Source organism: Engraulis encrasicolus, chromosome 13 (genome assembly GCF_034702125.1).
Source record: "Engraulis encrasicolus isolate BLACKSEA-1 chromosome 13, IST_EnEncr_1.0, whole genome shotgun sequence".
In the NCBI taxonomy this organism is placed as follows: Eukaryota; Metazoa; Chordata; class Actinopteri; order Clupeiformes; family Engraulidae; genus Engraulis; species Engraulis encrasicolus.
Window position 1 is genome coordinate 25,509,714 of NC_085869.1, and position 9,718 is coordinate 25,519,431.

The window sequence follows — 9,718 nt, forward strand, 5'->3', positions numbered from 1 at the left end:
TTGTGCTTACCTATGTTGCCAGTGTTTTTCCATGGCCAGGTGGAGCGGGTGAATGAATGAACGAATGAATGAAAGAATGAACAAATGAACGAACGAGAGAGTGAATGTGTGAGTGTTGTTGTGGAGGCGGCTGCTGGCCTTTGATCCTGTGTGTGCTGCCCGAGTGATTAGATCTGTCAGTTCATCATCATCTGAGGCCTCATTTCACTGGCAAATCAAGCAGCAGCGGCCTCCGCTCCCTCATTTCCATCAGACATGATTCAGCACAGTACACCAGCCACGGCCACCACGACCAGGAAACAACCAGCCACCCGCTCTCAGCTCTTATCTCCTGCACCGACACGCGCACAATAGGCCGCCTGTCACTGGGCAGGCAGTATTTACGTATTTTATACTCACAACCACAAGGTTGTAAAATGGAACCAACATGTTAGAATGGGCTGTTTGGAATATTCATCAAAATATTTCATACAAAGTATGTGTGTGTGTGTGTGTGTGTGTGTGTGTGTGTGTGTGTGTGTGTGTGTGTGTGTGTGTGTGTGTGTGTGTGTGTGTGTGTGTGTGTGTGTGTGTGTGTGTGTGTGTGTGTGTGTGGCCATATTTACAGCATAGGAACAGCTCACTTTTCCTATGTGTCTTTGTAATTTCCCCTTTATTCACAACTAAAGAATTGAATATAGGCTATTGAATCTTGAATTCAATTATTTTCTTCTTATTTTTAAATAATGAAATCAAGTTTCTATAGTGAATGAAACTGTTGCTAAATAACACTAAATACTTCGGATGAGATTGCAGTGGTTGAAGTTTTTGTTTTTATTGTGGTGGACAGGTGTTCGTGCTGACCATTCGGTTTAATATTATAGGACACACAAGGCTGAGTGGGGAGAGAATGAACCCCCTGCTCCGGTCTCCCTGAATCTGCTACCATAGAAACTAATCCAGGCCAGGTACAGGGCCAGGCAGACCATGCAAAAGACATCTGCTCTGCTCTGCTCTGCTCTGTGAAAACAACTGTCACTAATGCACCATAAAGAGCATGCCAGATTTAACCAAGGTCAGAGCTCTGCAACAGGTAAAACTTTGAAAAAATGGAAGCAAGAGGAGGTAATATCGCAGAACTGAAGATGAGGGAAGGCTACATCTCCGATAAAGTAACAGCCTCCTATGACACTGAAGGTGGATAAGTGTGCTGTAGGCTATAGGTCTATTCTGGCATATAAAACCAGGCAGAAAACCTACTTCAAAAACCTACCAACAACATAATCTGACAGTGTTGTGATCAGGGAATGATAGAGGTTTAAATATGAATACAAAAATATATAACATATAAAATAAATATTTTTACCATTCACTATTGAGAGAGAGAGTGCCCATGTAATATGACTCCAGCAATGGAGGAAGCCTTAGCTAGCAGTTGGGATGGAGACCAGGATGTAATCTATTTAATCAGGTTCTCCCAACTTAAATAAATATTTGCCAAACAAATGCACACAGCCAGGGTTATAACATTTCCAACAGCTTTTCATAAGGTCGTTAGAAATGTAAATACAACTGTTATAGTATGCTGTGCAAGAATATGGTGTTGTTAACATTCAATGGGTAAAACAGTAAACCATCAATTTTATTGTGCATATGAAATGAAACATTTTGGCATTGTTTATTATAATAAAAGACCACAGGGGTTCAAAATAATATTCAGGTTTCTAATTATTATTGTCTGCTATATTGACTTTATGCAGCCGACAGGTTCTGACTAGTGGGAATAGTTGTATGTTTATGGGACACTGCAAGTAGGGGCTGACTTGCCAGGAATATTAGAGGAGTCAAAATAAAATGTTAGAGTCAGTTTATTTTATACATTCTTTTCAATATCACACTTTATTTGCCATTATGAATTGCATAATACATAGGACTCTGGCTGAAATTTCCTACATTAGGCTACTACCCCAGGTACCAGCAGTAGGCCTACTGCAATTCAAGCAATGTATCAAGAAATAGCTGTCAGTAGGCTACTGTCAGCATCATGTCCACTATGTCCAAATAGCCTACGTTGTATAAAACGCTACAAAGATAAATGTATGGTAAAACAATGTATATCAAAGGATTATTCAGCAGATCTATTTTACATTTTGAATTGATGAACATCTGTACCTGCTTAACGCGAGCCGAACGAACAAAACTTCGTCTTTAGGTATTGTGCGCGTGGCTCAGCGTGAGGCAAACACAGAAGACTGAAGACTCACATTTTGGCCAACAATTGGCTCACGAGCTGTGACTGATGAACGCTTCCTGTGCAAGCCATGAGCTAGTTCCAAGGTTCCCACGGTCAGCCCAGCTTTTTTGCTCTTAACAGTGGAAGTAAACATTAAACATGGAGGTTGACGTTAGAAATAGACTTAAAAAGCTAGAATTCAGTTAAAAGAGTGATGTTTGAAACTCACCTGGCTGCATGTCCATGGCTGCACTTGAAACGGCGCCAGTAAGACCCAACAGTGTGTGTGGGCCATGCCAACTTTATATACAGGGGAAATGGTTTGCTGTCCTATGTGTCTTTTCTGTTTTATCGACAGGTCTTAAAGAGAAAGGATTCTCTTGCCGGGGACACCTGTCGTGCTGCTCTAAGCCAATATTGACACAAGTGTGAGGGGAAGGGAGGGAGCAGATTAGAACCTCTGTAATTTACCAGTCATGACTGTATGCAAACCAGCGCTCCAACTTCCGTTATCGATGGACCACAGGGATTGGTTGCTTTATATTCACAAGTTACACATAGTGTTATTTGAGAGGTGCATTAACAGGTGTCGTCATTATTACCCTGTAAGGTCGGGTGGTACGCAAATGGCCCACCTGCCTTTGCGCATACAGAGTTGCAAATCGCTGTCACTCTGTAACCTCTTGTTATGGGGAGGGACACCAAATAGTCTGTGACACCGGCAAATGCGCATCGCGGCGCTTAAACCTCTCACAATTAAACACTTTTTTCATTTTGGGGATTCACAGAGGACAGTGCGATAACACGAGAAATATCATGCCAAAAAAGAGGCCGTTTGATTTTTGGCGCATACGCGCGCTTGCGCGTAAAACACAGACCCATTCGTAGCACACACACACACATTCGTGCGCTACACGGCGGTTTTGTTCAGTGTTGCCTTGTTACCCTGACCTTTTACAAAGATGTTAATGATGCAGTGCCTTTGCTTACAATCTCCTGCTTCATCAATTAGCCTACATTAGTTAGAGCTTGTAGACCTACTTAGCAATAAAATGTCTCCACCCAAAATTACCTCTAAATATTAATAAAAACAAGGAATAACATTAAACTGTTGATTAATAAAGGGACTATTGAAGTTGGCCAAAGAGTTTTGTATGTCTACACTCTTGCTGTCATTTTCATAATTTATACATCTTGCCAGGCTGAAATTCAGACCGTAGCAAGTAGCAGCACCACATACAAAGAGACTCAGAATAATAAATGATTGGCATATGTAGAAAAATATCAATAAAGAAAATTTGGTGCATTACAGGAATTTTGGTTCTATGTATGAGGTGAAGTGTTGTTGCACACGTCACACGACAGGTGGTCTACAGTTGCAAGGAGGGGGAAAATATAATGGCGTTGATGGATTACAGCAAAGGCAAGTAGGTAAGGGCTATTCCAGGTCAGGGTCCTTATCTTTACCAACGTAGGTTGCGATAATCTTTTCTGAAACCTGGAGAAAGCTGTAATATTTATTCAAATGTAAGTAGCCCTCTTGCTAATGGGCAACTACTATTGTTCTAAGAAACATTTTAATGAGTCCTCCTGCTTTTAAAATCCTGTGAAATTCTCATGTCAAATAATGAGGTGGGTTTAGTTATTACTCTTTCTCTGCTGGGTTTTAAAACTGGCAATTGCCCAGAAAGAAAATGACGAAAATGGCACCACCTACTCGACATCAACACAGCATCCTACTACAGATTGTAAATTCAAATGGCATTGTACCTCCACACGCATAATAACAATTCTAAGGCTAATTACACACAACTTCAAATGGTTTTGAATATGAACACACTGCGGACTTTAAGAGCACTACTTTAACCCATTGATGCCTGATGTTGCATTTCGTAACATTGGCCCTGGCGCCTGGAGCTGCATTACGCAACATTCAGGCTCATGAGATTTGAGACAACTTTATTAAAAATCTCTGTTTGTTTGAGATGAATGAACACATTCTAATGAAAGATGAGGGTCTTAGCGTTTAAATGCAACTTAGTGCATATTTTTATGTGCTTCAGAAGCTGAGATATTTAGGTTTTTATAGGCTGAGGGCAGCTTTCCTTAAAAAGGGCTTAGGCATTCAGCACCCTTTTTTGCAGGTGCCTTAGGCGTCAATGGGTTAACAGACTTTAATATATCTAATGGCTTAAGTCCAATATGTGAAATAAATACACTTAACATTTTTTTTTCTTAGAAAAAGAAAACCTTTATTGGAGGAGTTGCTGTAACACTGCATTGTGTGCATTAGTATTAAGTGCAATACAAACCACAAAAAAATGGAGGGAGTGCCAGCACGTGTCCATGTTCCCGCAAAGGCAAAGTAAATGCAAAGTGAGTAAGTTGGAGGGAATGAAAGACCATAATACTAACAGAAAACAACCTGAGAAAAGTTGCAGTTAATGAAATGAAATTGCAATGTCATTGGGTTAAGATGTTGAGGTGATTTTTCACATATTCAAGGCAGCATATAAACCGATATTCAAAGGATTATCCCAGCATCTGGCACTTCCTGCTGTGTCTCAGGAATGTACCATTTGGATACACGATTTGTTTGTTTTCTAACGGCAGTCAGTTTCAGTTTGTTAACGCCAGTCTGTTAAGGTAGGCCTTCCATCCTGCTTCTTTATACGCCTCAGCAGCCTTCACCCTGTCGGGAGCAGCCAAGATACCTCGTCCCACAATGATGACGTCAGAGCCCTTTTTGCAGATCACTTCCTGAGGGCTGGTGTACTGTTGGCCAAGGGAATCGCCTGAAATACCACAACCACAGGACACCCATTAGTAAATGTAAATAGTACTTAAATAATACATGTATATTTTTTTAATGCTTTACGTTTTTCTGACATTCCACAGATTCTCAAGATGATGTAAAACTGGAAATAATTTAGGAAAAAAAATACAGCCTTCTTTATGACCGGATTGTCATTACGCCCGGTAGTAAAAGAAAAACCCGAGGCCAAACCTTTGGCAATTTTTGAAATAAGAATAACTTGAAAAAAGTGTATACAGTATATAATGACTATATCATTCTTGCAGACAAACACTGGCAAACCTGAAATAGGGGACCGAGCCTGAATATCAGCCCTGTCAGTATCTTTCCCATTTATGAAGCACTACCTTAGTCAGTCTGTATAAGTCCCTCCACTTGGCAGCACCCTCTGGGCAGCCATTTCGGGCAGCTATTTCTTCATATTTTTCAACTGTGCCTGCAGCAGCATTCGCTTGTGAGATGATTGGATCAATGACAGCACAGCTCAGAAGGAAATGGGATCTTTTTGCCAGAAATGTGAGAGATGTGCAAGCACACACCATATTGGCATTACTTATCGCCCCAGTTAATTTCTATGTGCGTCTTCTTAAAGGGGCATTCCACCGGTGGAGATATGAATATGTATTGAAAGAGGGTCATATATGTAGTAAAATAGTAGCATACATTTCTAATTTGGTGCCTTCTTGGCCGAGAAAAGGCAGAAAATGACTTTTTAGTGCTTGTGGATTTTTGACAACAATCCCCATAATGCATTGCAATGCTCAAGTTCCACAGTCCACACCCTAGCAGCTCCGCCAGTGACTTACTGGAGTCTCAATGCCAGTGATTTCAAAAGCACTGGCACACTGATCTGTGATAGGTCTGTTAGCGCATTAGGTCCAACCCCCTAATGGCAGGGTTGAAAGGGTGGTGAAAAGGCTTGTAGTCTGAACAGAAATCCACCTCTCTTACACTTCCTCCCACAATGATGCAAAATGACGATTTTTACATCATTGTAGGAGGAAGTGTTAAGAGGTGAATACAGATTTCTCCTGTCTCACGGGGTAATTGTGTGAGAGAGTGTCGCACGACCATTCAAAAGTATGACTGGGTGTCTAGCAATGGAAAGCCTAATGCAAATGGGTGGAGTGTCCCTTTAAGTGTTTGGTCTCATGTGGAGTGTGTCTTACGCTACCTTCTGACTGCATGTTGACACCAGGGGTCATGTGGATGAACTCCGGCTTGCTGCTGATCTTAGAGCCACAGATGAAGCCGAATACGAAGTCAGAGTGCTCATCCGCCATCTTCACCTGGCGTTAGAAAAATGAGACGGGGACAAATACATGCAGACGTGAGGCAAAAGAAGACATTTGTACAGCCATCAATTGTAATTTTATGACACAAAACTAATACCTAATAGGTGTTTTGTTTGTGCGTGTGTGTGTGTGTGTGTATATGTGTGTGTGTGTGTGTGTGTGTGTGTGTGTGTGTGTGTGTGTGTGTGTGTGCGCGAGCGAGAGAGGCAAAGAGAAAGAATGCAAGCATGTGACTGAATAACAGCAGTTTGGATACAGTGTAAAATCTGTAGCAAGTTTTCACAGGCAAAAACTAAACTAGAGGGAACAAGCTGTTCTCAAATTCCTGTGTAGCAGTCAAAGACAAAAAAAAAAAAAAATCTTACGGCAGCTTGAGTGTAGGGCCCTGTTGCCAGAGAACCCTGGGAGCTCATTTCGGCAATGAGAAGGCAACCACGGTCCAGTGGTTTCCCCACCGCCTGAAGTCCTTTGACCACCCCTGAGCCCGGCACTGCATGGGCATTGATGATGTGGGACCAGGACGCAATTTGATAAATTCCACCTACATAAGACAAAAATTGTAAATCACATGTATACCTCTGTATATCACATATGTCACAAAAAGACAAGATTCCAAAGAGGTACTGCAATAAATTGGCTGAGTGATTGTGCCAGGTATGTGTACATCTTCGAAAAAGAAGAGGCTTTATACTTGTATTTCTGGCAAAACAGAGCCATAGCAAAGAATGGTATAGGAGAGAAAGATACTTCAGGCTCGCTCTTTTCCGGTATCCATGTGATGTCGGGTGAACGCCCCTTTAGGAGACCTTCGGAGTCTTGAGGTTGAGAATAAATCTGCAATTCTTGTGCAAACGCCACAATTAAAGGAGGGGACAACGCCTCCTTAAAAGACAGACTTTGTGCACACTCTTTTGCATTGGATGGACGGATGGGCGGACGGACGTTTGGGATGTCTTCCTCTCCAATCCGATTCTTTGCTTTATATTTCTGGTAAAACAGAGCCCTAGTTCTCTGCTTGCATGTGCTCACTCAGAGTCAACATAAGGTTACTGTACTTATCAAAGCAACAGTATTTATCCAGAAAGTGCTCTCAACTCCATGCTGTCTTTACAAGGTCTTCGGATGCCAGCGAACAGATTCATACAATTTTTTGTAGAAAAGGTTGCGCTCTGGAGTGGGATTCCTGTATTTTATTTTAGAGAGTTAGCATGACAGACAGACATTTCGGCCTAAGCCTTCTTCAGCGGAAGGCTTAGGCCGGAATGTCTGTCAAGCTAACTCACTAATATAAAATACAAGAATCACACTCCAGAGTGCAGCTTTTCAACAACCCCCCCACCCCCCAAAAGCAACCCCTCTGTCAACCATAGACACGCACAGTAGACTTACCCTCATACTGGTGCTTCACTGTATTTCCAATGTCTGCAAACTTGCGGTCCTCAAAGATGAGGAAGTGGTGCTTGTCAGCCAGCTCCTTCAGCCTCCTGGTGATGTCCGGAGTGAAGTTGTGCAGGATGTCCACGTGGGTCTTCAGGACGCAGATGAGCGGGCCCAGGGTCTCCGCCACCTGCAGCAGCTCCTCGCAGTCCGTCACGTCTGCCGATACGCACAGGTTGCTCTGCTTGCTCTCTATGAGCTTCAGCAGCTGGGAGGCCACGGGGTGGACGCCGGGGAGCTGGGCCCTGGCCTCGTAGCTGAGGCTTGTGCATGCCTTCTTGGCCGCGGGTGAGCCGTTCTTCTCTTCTGTGCTGGGCTTGAAGGTGCTGTTCTCCTCGATGAACCGCCTGACGCTCTGGGCGACTTCGGCGTCGATGCGACCAGCCTCCAGTAGCACGCTGAGGAGTTTGGAGATGGACACGACGGAGTGGAGCGCGATGCCGTCCTTGGCGAGCCTCGCGTCACCTCCCTGCTCGCGGTCCATCAGCACCACCGCGTCCGTGACTTTCAGGCCCTCCTTCTCAAGCACCTGGGCCGTCTCGAACACACTGCTGCCGCTGGTTACCACGTCTTCCACGATGAGACAGGTCTGCCCGGGGCGAATGGTCCCCTCGATCATACGTCCTGTTCCTGAAAGCAGTGGTGGAGAAAAAAAGAGCATAAACAAGGGCAAAAAGTACATTATAGAATATAGTCATATGTAAAGAAAAGAGGTAGGCTAATTGACGTGTTTAGTAGCGGTCATGTCATGCAACCACAGTTAGTTCTACTATTCTGTGGACTTAATTTTAGTTTTTCCTACATTACATTGACAAAAAAAACATACAATATTGCAATATAGATTTATTAAGTAGGTTACCACCTTCACACAAAAGGGGGTTATGGTTGCGTCACCCTGATGTTTGCTTCTAAACACGTCAATGACCCAAAGATGGGCTTCCATAGAGTTTAATGGAGTTGTTCTCTATACCATAATCCTTTGCCTCCTTCCTACGAATGAGCATTGGCAAATCATTCTGCGCGCAGATGAGAGTGGCCAAAGGCAGAGCAGTGTATGGTACACCACACACATTGTCAAACTTCACCCCCGCTTCTTTAGCACGCTGGAATAACAGACTGGACACCTGTCGAAAAGACATTTTAACCAAGTAGCCCACCGGTTAACATTGTTACCACAGAAATAAGTCAACTAGCTCATGTTTTGGTTACTATGTTGCCATCTTCAATTATCAATGAATCACAACACACACCAGTACACCACTGGACCTGATACAGAGGAAAGAGGAAAGCGAGCGATTGTTTTGTGGTAAATAAAGATAAGCGGAGAATACCTTCAGCCAGACAGTCCTACAGAATATTTATTTGTCTGGTAAACTGGTAAATTCTGAAGCATTCAGCCGACTGGTAGGACACACGTGTTGCCAAAATTGACTCACCTCATTCATGAGAGATGGGTAGGAAACAATGACCCTGAGATCAAAGTAAATGGGCGAAGAGATTCCACTCCTCAGCTTGAAAGTCCCGAATTTAACGGCGTGAACATCGTGCAACTTTAAAATTAAACTCTCGAGACTTGTATTACCATTATCCATTTTAAGTAACCCCAGTGCAGACTGCCTACGATGCCGCGGAAGTCTTCTTCTTGAATCATACAACGCGGCTTCGCCGCCAGTTAAAACAGACCTTTATCGCCACCTATCGAGCTGCCGAGTTTACGCATGAAGTGTAGCCTTGTTTGTGAAGCAAAGTCACGCATTGTATGCAGAAAGTAGGAAACAAACATTGTACACGTTTTCAGGACATACGCAGATTACAGGATGATTTCTTTCGCAAGATTGAAGAGTCATTCTGTAGGCTATTCCTGAGCACCCCGTTGAAATCAGGGGTGATGTTGAGTGATCACCAGTGAGTGATGTTGTGATCTACAGCGCCATCATGTGTCAATGTCAGTACATGCAC

The 9,718-nt window shown here is 43.2% G+C and overlaps 1 protein-coding gene across 1 annotated transcript; it reads right to left on the reverse strand.

Annotated features, from left to right (window-relative positions):
• Positions 1-4,423: 4,423 nt before the first annotated feature.
• umps (uridine monophosphate synthetase) lies at positions 4,424-9,415 on the reverse strand. Its single transcript, XM_063214525.1, has 6 exons — positions 9,196-9,415; positions 8,730-8,883; positions 7,712-8,389; positions 6,688-6,863; positions 6,202-6,316; positions 4,424-5,007 (listed from the first exon to the last, which is right to left on the reverse strand). Exons 1-6 carry the CDS (start codon positions 9,349-9,351, stop codon positions 4,832-4,834), a joined length of 1,455 nt encoding a protein of 484 aa, XP_063070595.1. The 5' UTR covers positions 9,352-9,415; the 3' UTR covers positions 4,424-4,831.
• Between the last annotated feature and the right edge of the window lie 303 nt (positions 9,416-9,718).

Excerpts from the sequence above, each read along its gene's own strand:
- umps (XM_063214525.1), bottom strand. The coding sequence starts at position 9,351 with ATGGATAATGGTAATACAAGTCTCGAGAGTTTAATTTTAAAGTTGCAC. Across the intron at positions 8,884-9,195 it reads ACCCATCTCTCATGAATGAG|GTGTCCAGTCTGTTATTCCA; the intron begins GTGAGTCAATTT and ends TCTTTTCGACAG. Across the intron at positions 6,864-7,711 it reads AGTGAAGCACCAGTATGAGG|GTGGAATTTATCAAATTGCG; the intron begins GTAAGTCTACTG and ends TGTCTTATGTAG.